The 15249-nt window shown below is 39.2% G+C and overlaps 1 protein-coding gene across 2 annotated transcripts in view; it reads left to right on the forward strand.

The window, feature by feature from the left end:
* alk (ALK receptor tyrosine kinase) overlaps positions 1-15249 on the forward strand; it is a 453640-nt gene that overhangs the window by 248037 nt on the left and 190354 nt on the right. For both annotated transcript variants that reach the window (XM_066675096.1, XM_066675104.1), the window contains one exon: positions 11175-11376. In XM_066675096.1, the coding sequence (XP_066531193.1) occupies positions 11175-11376 (202 nt within the window). The remainder of the gene's footprint in view (positions 1-11174; positions 11377-15249) is intronic.

Genomic DNA, 15249 nt, shown 5'->3' on the forward strand with positions numbered 1-15249 from the left:
AGTCTTTATGACTTAGCAAGAGTTGTGCAACAGAATACATTTGTGTGCACCCAAGATATGTAAAGTTATGTGTAAATTTATTGGCACGAGTATGTATACATTTGAATAAAATGAAGCATCTTTGACATTGAGGGAAAAAAAAGTATTAAATAAAGTGACGCTGTTGACTAAATCTGGTATGTTGTTTTCAGAATACATTACAAGATCACACACTATAGTACATCTACTCTGTACTGAAAACAGTCTTACTATTTTCTGCTGTTTTATTGCTAAAACCATGCCAAAGTGAACCTTACAGAACACTGTAGGCATTAACAAGACATTTTTATTAACAGGAAAACATACTAATTAATTAAGCCAGCTAGGCCCTGTAGCTATTTGGTCAGGACCTTTATGGCTAATATCCCAGCTAATAAACAACAGTTTTTACTGCATTGGGTTTTTACTAACAACTGTTTAAAAAGACTAGCATTTTAAGATTTATTTCTTGTTATAATGTCTTCTCACACAATGATGAGATCACTGCTGCTTTAGTTAGAATATAAACTATGAAGAAATACACGTTACTCTATAAAAGCAAAGTCTGAAGCAAGAAGAGCCCTGTCCAGAGAGCACTGAGGGAGTGAACTCTTAAAGAGTCTGTTGACCTTGGATTCTTTGGATTCTTTTGATTCCAGAGACAGGAGTCCAGATTCAGATTCGGCTAATAATTCTCTATAACTGATCCATCCTGTTCAGAGTTGCTGTGGTCCAGAGCCTAACCAGAATAATTGAGTGCATGAGTGCAAGGCAGAATCACACCCCCGACAGGGCACCAGTCCATCACAGGGCATCACACACTCACACAGTAACTCACACACTCATATCTATGGGCAGTTTCCCACCACCTATTGACCTGGCGAATACTGGAGCACAAAGAGAAAACCCACACAGACACAGGGAGAAAACAACAAACTCCAGTAAACTGTAGTAGTTTTTGAACCCACAAACCCAGGACCCTGGACATTTGTGGCAGAGACACTACCTGATTCATAACAGTGCCTCCGAAAAAAACTGGAGTAGTTCACCTCTGTGTTTCATTTTGATTATCTGATATGAAAATCATAAAGTTTTAGAAACACTGGAAGTAAATTAGAGCACTAAAAAATGAGAAAAGTGGATATTTTGTGGTGGTTTTTCCTCAACACTCAAAGGAACATTGAGTTCACTCAGAAACAGAATCTAAAGTCCCAGCTGAAGTAAACACTGTTTGTTTGTTTTGTACAAAGACGTGAGAAATAACAGCAGGTTTGAAAGTGTGCTCTGGAGAAGAATGTATATCTTGGGTGTTTTTCTGAGCTGGATCACTCATTGATACTTTATTGCTATTAAAATAAAAATATCTAAGTTCTGCTGATTGTAAGCATATGTGATTTATACTGATGCACAGGAATTTTCTGGAGTTATAAAGCAGCAAAAGCAAAGTGTAATCTCTCCCAGCAATTCCAGGCTTTGTATTGTTTGGTAAAAGAGATTTTATATTGTTCTTTTTAAAAAAGTCTGAGGCACCAGTGTTTCTTGGCGAGGAGACTGGGAGGGAGGAAGGTGCAAGCAGGAAAAAGGTTGCAGTGGTGATATGTTATTATAAGCAAAACAAAATTAATACTTTATGCCTGAAGTTCTCGGAAAACAAATGAAATGTATTTTCAGTCCTCTCTGGCTTTTTTGCCTCTGCAGCCTCATGGCTCTATGGTTTCTCCTTCACTCCCCTCAGCTCTCTCTGGCTCCTCTCATATACCTGCCTTCACCAGACGGCTCACATTAGGACAGTGCCGATGGGTAAACAGTGGAGCCTGGGTGAGGGACAGGAGCCATGGGGCAGTAGCCCTACCTCAGTCTGTGTGTCATGAGGCTAAGTTTTTGACATTTTCTGGGATTGTTTCCTGGACAACACCATATTTAATTTATTTATGAGATCTTTAATTGCATTTTTAAAGTGCACAAAAAAATAAATAAATACATACATAATAATATGAATAAAAAATAAAATAATAAAAAACAAATTAAAACTAACAACTTGGCAACAGGAGTGCTGATAATTTATTAATGATATTTCCATGCATTATACTTAAGAAATAATACATGAGAGGGAGTGCTGTAATGTAAAATATTGGCACTGGGTGTGCTGCAGTGGAAGATCAGTACAACAGTGCAAATAACTCACATTATAGCAGGGATAGCCCTTTATTAATGTTTTAAGATTAAAAAATGATTTGTTCCGTAGTTCCATTCTGTAACACATTCCTTTTTGCCTTTTTTAACTGGTTCTTTTCAGGATTTTTTTTTTACCTTGGATCTCTTCAGCGAGCCAGTCTGTGTTTGCACCCGTTTTGATGGGAACCAAGGCTGAGTTACTGAGAGCTGCTTTTGGTCTAAGAGCCAGAGATAAAAGAATAGTGTCAATAAAATGTCATGCTTTAATTGTTACTTATAACAGGTTAGGATCATAGTGATATATGACACACGTGTAAATGAGTCAAGTGATGTCTGTTTAAGTTCAAATATAGTATTTATATTTGAGTGTGAGAGCAATCCTCCTGAGTTGATAAATGAGATGAACCTCAACACACTGAACACAGCCAGAGAGACCACACAGATGTAGCATTTTCCTGTTTTTATTTCATTGCATGATCAAATCAGAGCTTGATTAATTGTCCACTGCACCATAAGTCTTTACTCTGTTCAAAATTATGTAAGGGAACAAAAACTGAAGCGGTTGAAAGCGTTGTCTTGTAAGAGCTGTTGTCGTTGCTAGATTACATGTATTGTGTGGAGTAATACTTGGCACTTCTGGAGCATCTCCCAGCCAATGTCACATTGCAGGAACTGAACTAACTGTGGTATAATTTCTAATAATGGTTCAGCTTAATCCATTTCAGGGGCACACTTAATATTTTCATATTTTCATATACAATGCATATACTGTGGTACATAATCTTTATTAAAAATGAAAACAAGAGACGTCTATTTCAAACCATATATTGCTTGGGACTATTTTGATTTTATTTGATGTGTCAGTCACTTACACTCAAATAAAATAAATGAACATGCTGTTTGTCAGCTATTACATTTTTGTGACAGCTGTGTTATTTACATGAAAACCAATATTCAAATCACAATTGTTTGGGTTGCATTAATAATTACAAATTGTTGATCTCATCTTGCCCCCAGTAAAAATGACGTACTGTAAATAAAGGCTCATAAGCGAGAGTGCTGAGTGTCTCCACTGGCACATTCTTCAGAGTGTAATTAACTCACTCTTACTCCCAAAGAAGGCATGACATAAAGCCCCTGCTCCTCATGCTGGATCAGGGAATGTTAGAGAAAGAGAGCAGGGCCTTGAAGATGTTGTCCCATAGGCATTCTGATAGTCGTCTGCATTGATATTACATGACTTTTTATCTCAGCTCTAGAGCTGGCTAGCGCGTCTTCTTTCTGCCGCTTGTTTTTTGCCACTCTGCCTCCACAGTGCTTTGTTCTCTTTGACATGGCCTTTTGTTTCGGGCATCAGAGAGCCGAGCGGAGATCAAAGGTTTCTGGTGTCAGGAAGCAGAATCTGAAAATAATAAAAAAAAAAATAATAATAAATAAATAAATAAATAAAAATAAGAGCCAACAAATAAGAATCAAACAAACAGGTGCTGAGGACAGGGCTGAGTAAAGATGAAACAGCAGAGTCTGATCAGGCTAATGAGCATGACCACATGGCATCCATTCTTATGAGACATGACCTCATTTTCTAAATGCCGTACTTCTGCAATCGAAGACAAGCAGTGGTTCAGTTCTTTTACTTATGGACACAATTATTGTATTTTAAAACCAGTTTTTGGTACAATTTAAATATTTTACTAATTTTAAAGATATTTTACTAATTTTAAAATTTAAAGATGAAAAAGTGTAAACGTGTTTTCTTGTTAATTTTATGTTCAGGTAAGAGTCTTCTCTTTTAGTGTTTCTGTTTTCTGTTTTCATCCTATAAACTTTCTCAATACGTAAGTGGATTGAATCCTGTGTAAAGTTGGTGATCAGCTCAGGAAAGGAAGGCACAAAGAGATGAGTGGAATGATGAAGGCCTGTGTGATGATGAGAGGACAGATACCCACTCAGACTAGGTGCTAATTAGGGCTGCATTCTCAGGTCAACAAGTCTGTTGACAGGCTGGTTAAGTCTTAAATTAAAGGTTCTTTGTGTCCTTGGCACATCTCCTTCCCAGGACAATATATTTTCTTTAATAAAACTTATGCTGTTAACTGAAACTTTTAAAGTTATATAAAGATATATTCATACATTCATTCATTGTCTGTAACCGCGAATCCAGTTCAGGGTCACGGTGGGTCTGGAGCCTACCTGTAATCACTGGGCGCAAGGTGGGAACACACCCTGGAGCCAGTCCTTCACAGATATAAAGATACAGTTTAATAAAAACTGCAACTTTAAGCATGTAAATAAAAATACATAGATAAGAGCTTTGAGAGAAGTTTGTATTACATCTTTAGATACGTATCTTAAGTTTTACAAATAGTAGGATTATAATTCAAGGCTTAAACTGATGTAGACACTTGGGCCAAGGCATCGTCTTCATGCTTTTGTTTCCATCATTTAATTCCCAATTGAGGACCTGTTTTAAAGAAAGAAAATAAAAACAAACGTGTTATTGGGTGCTGGGGATAACAGACTAGCAGTTTACCTTTTCTGATTCACTAGGGTCTAGGGTAAGACAACTAAAAAATCAAGTATCTGTCTTTGTCAGTGACATGTGATTTTCACCTGCAACGTCACCAGTGTACCATTATGGCAGTCTAGTCACAGAGAAACAGTGAAGAACATACATTATGTTTATACTTGGGTAGCAGTGACAGTACTAAAACTGGAGAAGTATGAGCAAAGTGAGAGGATTCCACACCAAGACACATTCAGTAAGGATACCAGGGACTGTTACTTGGATAAATTTTCATCTTGATTTACTTTTAATACACTATTGCTCCAGATATTCATTCATTCATTCATTATCTGTAACCGCTTGTCAAGTCCAGGGTTACAGTGAGTCTGGAGCCTACCCGGAATCACTGGGCACAAGGCAGGAACACACCCTGGAGGGGGCGCCAGTCCTTCACATGTCGACACACACCTACGAACACTTTTGAATAGCCAATCCACCTACCAACGTGTGTTTTTGGACCGTGGGAAGAAACCTGAGTTTGCTCCATATAACATACCATAAATTTGAAGGGTTGAACTTGCATTGCTGCCTCCAACCTCATTGGACATTACCAACCATTTTGTTTAGGGTATAAGTGTGTTTACCTGCGAAAGTTCCCAAACTATAAATCCCCTGAATGTCACGACTAGGTTAAGGATTTGTTTACGTTTCACCTGGCTGTAATCTCTCGTTAAAGTAGGGGTGTCCAAACATTCCTCAAAGGGCTGGTGTGGCTTCAGGTTTTAGTTGCAGCAAGTGATCGGTTTTGAAAAGACTGAAAAAGACTAATTAAACAAGTGCAATCAGGTGCACTCTGCTTGATTAGAATGAAAACCTACATTCACTCTTTCCCACTGTGGATAAGTTTGGACACATCTGCATTAAAGCAAAACCTTATGAATAAATTACAAACTTAGTGTGTAGTGATGACTATGGGGAAGTCATGTTAAAGTGTATATTATAAGAGCTTGACATAGTCTTAACCAGAGCCACCATTCAACCTAAATATATATTTAAAAAACAATACTGTACCGTCTTAATGAAATAACTCAAAATCTGTCAGTGTACTAAAGTAAACCAGGAAATACTCCAGAAAATATTCAGATTTTCTTATGGCATTATTTTTTATATAGCAGCTTTTTACAGCCCTAAGGATGAAGCAGAAATTAACAAAGGATTTTAAAAGGATTAAAATCTTCTCTAGTGGTAATGTCTTTAATATTTTCATCATGGAGATTAGTGCAGCAGTGTTGCACACAACACAATCAGTTTTTCAAATGAAAAGAGCAAAAAGAATATGCTCTGAATTTAATAGTTCTAATGTTGCCTTGGTCATAATTGACTGTCAACATGGCTTCGTCAACAAATTTCTCGTACTTCTCTCAACACCCAATTATGGAGTTATATAGCATTTTCTAAAAGTAAGCACTGTGTGTCCAAAAGTTAAAAAAAAATATATAAAATTTAGAAAAGCTTAAAGAATTTATTTGGTTTTATTTGACCAAAAAAAAAAAAAAAAAAGTAAATATAAGTTTACCCTAAAATATTTTGGCCAGAATGATCTTCCATAGCACTCTTTTAGCCATTGGGGGGGCTTTGCTGGGTGTCTCTTTCCCAGACCCAGCGAGTAAATGATCTCAGCACAAATATCTGGAGCTGTTTTTGTCCCTGCTATTAGTTTACAATCACATTAGGTCAATCACTCCAGACCCACACACTCAGAGCTGTGAGTGAATCCTCTTGGAGAGCAGCGTCCTGCATCCTGAGCCGTGTAGCTCTGAACTACACAGCGCAAAAAACCTTCACACGATTTGTGCTCACACAAATGAGGCTTAAACACCCATGCTGTGGATACTGCCCACCCCTAATAAAATCAATTTTTTACATTGACTTCCAATCAATTATATGAAGGTTTTTTTTTTCTTGTAAAGCTACTGTGTGTGTGTGTGTGTGTGTGTGTGTGTGTGTTTGGTTTCCTTCAGCATTAAACATACATAAATCCCCATTATTGAGCGGTTATTGGAATGCATGAGTTGTCCACTGCACTGTGAGTGAATCCTTTTGGAGTGCGGCGTCCTGCATCCTGAGCCTTGTAGCTCTGAACTGCACAGCGCCTCACCCAAATGAGGCTCAAACACCCACCCTGCCCCACCTCACCCTCAGGGTAATACTGTCCACTGCACTGTGGAAAGCCCCACCTGTCCTCAAAACCTTTTTAAGATCCCCTGGAGCAAATGTTCCCTTTTGATAATGTACTGTACTGGCATCGGAGTGACTTCAGTGTTTGACACACTTCCCTCATACATATGGATACAGCTGTTTGCTGAGACCAAAAAGGTGGGATAATGTGCTGTAACCTGAGCTTATAGCAAGATACCACAGAAACTGCACATCCCCTTTCCAACTTTGTCTCCAAGTATAGTAAGGGCTTTCTTCCCAGGATCAGTGGCTACAATTTCCCCTTACAAAATTTGAACATCTGGTGCCAAATGCAAAGGATGTTATTCTGCATCAGTGAAACCAGTCACAATGCCCCCAACTCCTTGAATTCTGTCTGGTGTCCCAAGATGAACTCTCAATAATACCACTGCAGAAATTACAGCAGCTGCCACCCTCAGCCTTCTCCTGTGCCAAAGCAGATGCTTCATTGCCTGAACTGTCCAGTGTCAAGCCAAAGTATGCAAAAATAAAATCTGGATATGAGACACATGATAACACAGTGTGTAACCGTCTCTGTATCTTTAGATATCATCAAAGTGTGAAATACCCAGTTATAATCAGGGGTTCCAAAGAGTTATCCAGAGGGTCCTGGACCTTCTGGGAGCCCCAGGATATTTTCCTACCTTCATTATAATTAATCCTATATAACAATATATAATATATTGTTTATTCACACATTGTTTACAGTTTATCCACACATTCATTAATAGCAGCCCCTAGAGGTAACAAGATCAGTCCTCTAGTTTCAGCACAATACATGTAAAAGTGTTTTGAAAGAAATGTATGAATGGGTTAACCACTGTAAACAACTGGCACACCAGTATCATCATTCTTCACCAAGGCTCCTACTTGGCAACAAATGGCAGGCTTAGCCAAGCACTTGCATGACGAGGCCTTGTCTAAAGCCATGTTCTCTTGCCTAGCCTGAGTGCTCTACCTTGTTTCTCCAGGCGATGACAAAAGAGCTTCAAAATGTTTCTAAATGCAAATGCAATTTTATGTGGTTTCACTTGAAAACAGCTTCATGCTGTAGAACAGTGCTATATTTCATTTACAGTAGAGGATGGTGGTAGCATTTTATGTAAATCCTCTTTTTTCGTCATGCCTCTGGCTTTGGCACCAATATTCCCTCCCTATTCCCAATTTTCTTCTACCGACCAAATGTCTCACATAAGTATAATTAGGATAACAACGTAGTCAGCTTCTTTTTTATGGGGTCAATAAATATTCTGGGGCATATTAATGCAATTGAGCACAGTTTGCTAGTGTACTTTAATCAGCAATTGGGTAAAAATAAAGTCGCAAGCTATGGGCACCATAAAACACTTTCTCTCATTTAAAGAGAGAAACAAAGTGTCGTTATAAGTGGATTTAAGCCAAATGCTTTTAAATAGTTTATTTTCTCTCGAGGTTTCTTTTCTTTCTGTACGATTGTATTATCTCTGCACAACGGCACGATTAAGAACACCATCATTGTTGTTTGGTATTCCATCAGGTAAATGTAGTGTGCTGATTAAATGTGTACTATGCTCATGAGGATGTGTAAGAGTGTAGTGCTGGGCTTTATTTTGGGGTTGTAACTATCTTTCTGGAAGCAGTCATCTCACTGATACGCAGTCTACTTCCAAATGTCTCAGAATCATCGGCATGTTTCCAAGCAGAAGACCACCCTCGGAGATTAACAGTGGCGGTGATATCAAAACGAAGACTGTATTTTAAAAATTCTTTCAAATGTACACATGCATCTATAATTTATTTTGCCAAATAGTACGGACTGCTCTGGAGCCACCACATTTAAGTTTCCATGCACAGTGCCAGGCATCAGTTAGAAGACTATACAGTCGCTCAGCATTGGTCATTGGAGCAGTAGATGTGTTATTTTTTTAAGATGAAGCAGTTCAAATGCTAACACTCTTAAAACTGAATGTAGTCCTATGCTCCCAGCATCTAGGGTCTGTCTCAAAACCTAGTGAGCTGTCTACATAGAGAGCATTTTATGTCCTAGTGAGAATTTTCCTGACATGTAGGCTATCCAAATACTTAGTTACCTTAAATATGCTGCCTACTGAGAGATCTTAATCTGGCCAGATTTTAAGACAGCATCGAATCATTCCTCAGCTGCCGAAGGCGGACCCATGATGCAATGCGAGCACAACTCCCATCTATTTCGCTCTTCTTCCAGAGCAAAAATTGTTTAAATTGTGAAAATACATGAAGAGCATAATCCATCTCACTGAAATGTTGAGGTGATGCTAGCCACAGAGGTAAGTGATACCAGTAAACACTGCCTACTTAAACAGATGCCTACATAGGAAGCTCAGTTGGTTTTGGGACAGACCTCTAGTGTAAGGACCACCCAGAAGAATAGAAGCTACTAAAGCAAGCTGGGGGGACTTCTACCTAAACAAAAAAATAAATAAATCTGTGGAACTTGTGCAAACACAAAGTCAAATACAAACTGCAGTAATGACAGCAATATTAGCACATGCTGCAGGTTTCATAGGGTCCTTTGTATATCAGGCCCATAGTGTATAGCATCATTTAAAGATGTTAAAGATGTCTTGTGGAGAAATTCAAAGATCACAGTATCCATATGTTTTGTTTAAGCACTTTAATCCCTTCCTTCGCCGCTCGGTGAGTTTTGCTAGGGATCTGAATTGCCAGTAATTGTTTGCAGTGGCCATTTCACCAACTTCCTCAATGTGATCAGAAGACATTTTTCTCCCTTGGGCTTTAATGGGCTTCTCCCGCTTAGTACAGGAGCTGCTTTATGGCAGCGGCACCACTATGTAAGATTGCGTGGGCCGTGGGACACGCTGCTGGAAAGACTTCTGCTTCCACTGCCAGACTGTCTGGAGTACATTGTGGATCATGCAAATGGGACCAAGGCCTATAATGAGCTCTACCTAAACTGCTTCTATTCGCAGGGCTTTAGAAAGCCCACTCCTGCCTCCCCCATGTCTGCTGGACAGGAGAGCCATCTTGAAGAGAACACAATGAAACAGGAGGGGGAAAAAATACTCTTTTTGAAGAAGGTGCAACCAGGGCCATAGAACAGAGACAAATTGCCTCTTTTCCCTAGTTCCCCAGACCATGTTCTGACAGCGTTTTCATTCAGCCATTTTCATCCCACTGGATTTATTTAATTATCTTTCCATTTTGCCTCATTCTGTGAAACCTCCCAAATTGGGAATCCCACAATGTCGTAGTAAAAAGGTTGTCAGTGTGTACATTTAAATTGTTACATGGATTTTTACAGCATCTGTTTTGTTGTCGCTTAACGCCTCAAGCAAACTCACTCAGACAATAGGCTTCATTTGTGAAAATCTGAGCAGAACAAATGAACACAGAATGCTTTTCCTGGGCACATATTCATAAATATCTCACACCCGAGTTCCTTCCACTTTGCATTGCCTTTGATGGCTAACTCCAAAATCTAGCAATCAGCATTGAGAAAATTACACTCACGTACTGTACCCAGACCAGTACAATCCATTACTCCACATTGCTAGTGGGTTTATTCTGTATTTTCTCATTAGCATAGATCTATGCAGCCTCTAATAGTCACTTAATCAGAAAGAATAATGATTTTGAAGTAGTTTTGGAATCTTGGTAAACATCTTTGTCAAACAGACAGCTGCTGTTATGGAATGATGTAGGTCCTGCTGAAAATATAACAGTACAAATTGAAGATATGGATACTGACTGAACTCTGAAAATAGGGGCATTCTGGATTCTCCCCTCTTTTCTTTCTACAAATGATGATGTTTCCAAGCTCTTCTTTCTCTTCTTTCAAAAGAACTCATGCTCTTTCGTCTTGCGTCTTTCCCCACCCTCTGCAAAAGGTGCTGATTGAAGGAGCTGAATAAGGCTGTTGAGAGAGGGGACTGCAAATCAAAGCCCACAGACGGAGCTTTGATTTCTCTCCTCTCTTTTATTATTTATTTCATTATTTATCTCCTTGGCTGTGTGTCTGTGGTCACGTGTTTGTGCTGGAGCTCCAGGTCTGTAGATTTGATATTGCGACTCGCCCACGGTCCACGTTGGCTTTTTCTTTTTTTTTTTCCACTCTCTTCGCACAGGCCCTCTGGGCAAACAACCGATGCAGAGAGACATCCAACTCTCCACAAATGAAACGTGTTAGGAAGGGCATATTGGTAATGGAGGCATTCATTCAGTTTTGCATACATGTGACCTCTTCTGCTCTTTCTTTCAGGGCGTTTTCTGTCAGTGAATGGCTCAGCTCTGGAGGGCCCCTGGGTTCTGAGTCCGTGGCTGCGTGCACTCTATTGGCCGTGTGAATTGGATATGACAGTGTTTCTGCACCCAAGGCAGAAAGGCCGCTACACAGTGTGGCTCATCGAGAGAGACAAACCGCCGCTGGCTCTGCTCACCACTGAACCTCCTCACATCACAGGGTACGTTTCCCAGAATGCTGAACTTTAACTCTGACTACTGACTGTCATCAAGGCTGTACCATTGTTACTAGGCCATTAGCACTCTTACTGTACCCTTATTACTGAGACTATATAACACTTTAACAATGTTCGCGTGTATTGTTATTGCTATGACTCTACCATGATCACTACGTCTGCAGAGGTGCCATTTCTCTGGCCGCTGTCCATGGTCAATCTTGAACTTACTTTCAAGACTTGCAAACATAATCAATGTTGTTTGATTTTAGCCCTCCTTGTTTCACTGTGGCTTACTCAGATACTCTACTAACTAGTATTTGTAAAATATATTAAAGCAAACTTAGAGATAGAAGATACACTGTCAGGAAAAAACACTGTCTCTGTGGTGGTACCCTCAAGGGTACATATTCAGTACCTTTAGTTAGGGAAAATAATTCTACCTTGTTCTAATTTAACTGTATATTTTAAAACTGTGCAGTTTCCTCGTCAGGACTTTTATTTTACAAAGTTCTGTCATGAAAAATTTAAAATATTGACCTCTCCTTCTGGAGAAGAGAATGTAATGTACTTTTACAGAACCCAACTTGACTTTAAAGAACCCAAGTTGCACTATTAAAGGTACATTTAAACTGTTTATACCTTTAGGCAGTAAACGGCATTTAACAACTTCTCCAACTGTAACATTCTTCTCATTGTAAAATATTTCATGCAGGATTTACTTTCTGGGAACCAAAGTGAGGAGTCCTAATTGGTTCTGCTGTTGTTCTTGATTCTGGATTTGATTATGTTGTGCCTAAAAGTCAGTTTAAGAGAGTGGAGAATTATTTTTGCAGACTGCAGAATATTGATTTTAAAAGTGAATGCTTCAGAGGGATTGTTCACACTGTACCATAATCACTAAGATGGTCCCCATCATTACTGAGACTGTAACATAAACAGTAAGACCGTACCTAAATCCTAAAGAGTGCACTGTAATCACTGTACTGTACTGGTTAAGAGTGTATTGTCATCCCTAACACTGTACTGTAAACATTAAGACCTCTAACTCTACTCTAACTCATGAGACTTCTTGATTGTACCATAACAACAAAGATAATTACAAAGATATAAATAATATCTCCCAATCAATGCTTACCAACCAAGATGCATAAATCCTTATAAACACGTTTATTTCCTCCCAGCTTACTGTAACTCTCTCTTTATAAGCATTCCCAATAAAATGATCTGCTTACTTTACTATGATCATAAATTTGCTGCCAGAAATCTTACGCTAAGAAATCTGCCCATATCACTCCTATATTATACTAGCTGTACTGGCTACATTTCTCACTTTGTATACATTTCACACTTCTATCATTCACCTACAAACCTCTGCACAGTCTTGCAGCCTCATAATTATCTGAGCTTCTACATCCATGCTCTTAGGGTTGCCACATCGAAGTAGTGAAAAACCAAGATGCCCAGGGTGGGGGGTTAGAGGTGACGGGGTAGAGGTTGGAGACTAACCCTAGCTGTCTAGGGAGTGAGTTTTCACTAAGTTTTCCAACACAGCCTACATAACAACCAATCACATAAAAGCATCCGTCCACTACAGCAACACAGAGACCAGCATGCTACACCTATGTACGTGCTGGGAAGCGAACACTGATGCAACAGCAGAATATATGTTTATTTAAAAGTGAATGAATATGTGAATTCAAGTGCATTTTCACAAAAAAACGGGATAATAGGCGTTCCGAGAAGGATGAAATATTTTCTGGGACAGACAGTAAAACCAGGACATGTGGCAACACTACATACTATCCAACCTGCACACTTAGGTCTTCTAATGTCGGCCTTCTGTCCAGTCCTACATTTAAATTAGTTTTGATAAGTGATAGTTCCTTTAGTGTTTCCACCCCCAAATTGTGGAATTCCTTGCCACAGTCACACTGTTTCACTTTCCTCTTTAAAATATGAACAAGAAACCCTTTTTCCACAACATTTCCATTCTTTGTAACATTTTCCAACTGTTTCTGCTGTTTATCTGTCTGTCATCGTATCTAACAATGAAGATTCATACCATTATCATAATCATAATCATTTAGACTGAACCCAATATCTAATGCCTGGCCAACTCTAGAAGATTTTAAAAAAGCCTAACCCAAGTTGAAAATATGACAATTTTTCCACTCATTTTTGTGATTGATTCTTTGTTGGTCCTCAAGTAGACATAAACTGGTTCGTGAACCAGAAAAATTTGTTCCCAACTGGAACCAAAGAAGAGTAGGAGTTTCAGCACAAGCCGTGAGGTCGTCCATTGGCTTGTCGAGGTTCGGTAACTCAAGAAAGAGCTCAGAGCTTCAAATACAGTGTTGTCACGCAGTCTAGCTGGACTGGGTAATTTGCAAAGTTTCATATTTTAGATAATAGGAAATAAAACAGGAGCACGCTTCCTTTTTTGTGTTTCTGGTGCTGTTAGGCACAATACCATCCTCGTTGGTCAGAGTCGCGGCTCTTGGTTACATTTATCAGAAATGGAACTGGTTCAAGAACCAGAGTTCTTTTGGTGGAAAAGACTAACCCTAGTCCCCACACTACACTCTCCGCCCTGAATAAAACACCACAGATTCCTCATGCCCAACAGGCAGCTCTGGTCCTCAAAACCCCTCAGGAGTTCCTCACAAACTGCTACATCAAGAGCAGGTGGGATTTTCTCACACACTACTTGTAAACAAACACGGCAGATGGCAGTGAAATCATAGCCCCAGCTTGGCTCTTATTGGTTTACGACCTTTCAGGTATGACATTAACCTCGTGTTTCATGCCCAAGAATCAGCATCCATCCCAACCTCAGCCACAAATAATGTTTCATATTTATGATTCACCATCAGGGTGACCTCGATTGCACTGGAAGAGGATTGGATAAGTAAAGATTTGATTATGGACTCCATCTAATACAGGATAATCTGGGAAGATCAGGAGACCTTTTTTGATTGTCAGAAGAAGCAAATCAGCCTCAAAATCACCCTGATTATCCTGTAGTGTCACCCAGGCATAAGACTGTACCATATTCATTAAATAATTTGTTACCTCTAAGACCTGTTTCCTTACCATGATCACTGAGACTGAGCTGTAATCACTGAGACTGTGCCATAATCACTAAGACTGTACAGTACTCGTCTGTACTAAGACTTCTGTTTGTACCACAGACTCTGCGTATACTGGCTGGGAAATGTCACATATCTCTCAACAACAATCCCTGACATTTAGCTCAGATTGCAGTGTGAAGAGCTTTGTAGATTCATAACACCCCACTGTGAGATGAAAATGGCGGCTGCTTGGGTTCCACGGTGTTTGCTTTCTGAAGCCAAAATCATCAACCACGTACACATTTTAGTTTTAACAATTTAAATGCTTCAAGAGCTGTTCCTAAGCAATGCATGTCTTTTCATTGCTTATAAACTATAGTAATAAAATAAAAAAGACACTTGAAAACCACCCACTACTTACTCTTACATCTTTCACAGCACCATCATTCTTAATTCTAGCATCATTATGTTTGTGAGAGCTTACAGAATCTGTCATTTAGGATTGAGTTCCAAGTAAACCACAATATAATGTAGTTTTATTTGAATGATTTTAGGTTGTCTAGTAAGCTGTAAGCCACTCAGTCACAGCATCTGGCCAAATATGTCGCAGCCACTGCCAGAGAATGTTTCACAAGCCTCAGAAATATGCACTTTAGAACTAAAGAGTTCACAGCACAAATGTATTGATGCGTAATTTAGTGTCCTTGAGGCCTTTATGCTTTCTTCGGCTTGGTCTTGTTTGCTGAATTTGCCTCTGTGTGTCCTCTAAGCAAGAACAGTGTGTGTGTGTGTGTGTGTGTGTGTG

Source organism: Hoplias malabaricus, chromosome 1 (genome assembly GCF_029633855.1).
Source record: "Hoplias malabaricus isolate fHopMal1 chromosome 1, fHopMal1.hap1, whole genome shotgun sequence".
NCBI lineage: Eukaryota > Metazoa > Chordata > Actinopteri > Characiformes > Erythrinidae > Hoplias > Hoplias malabaricus.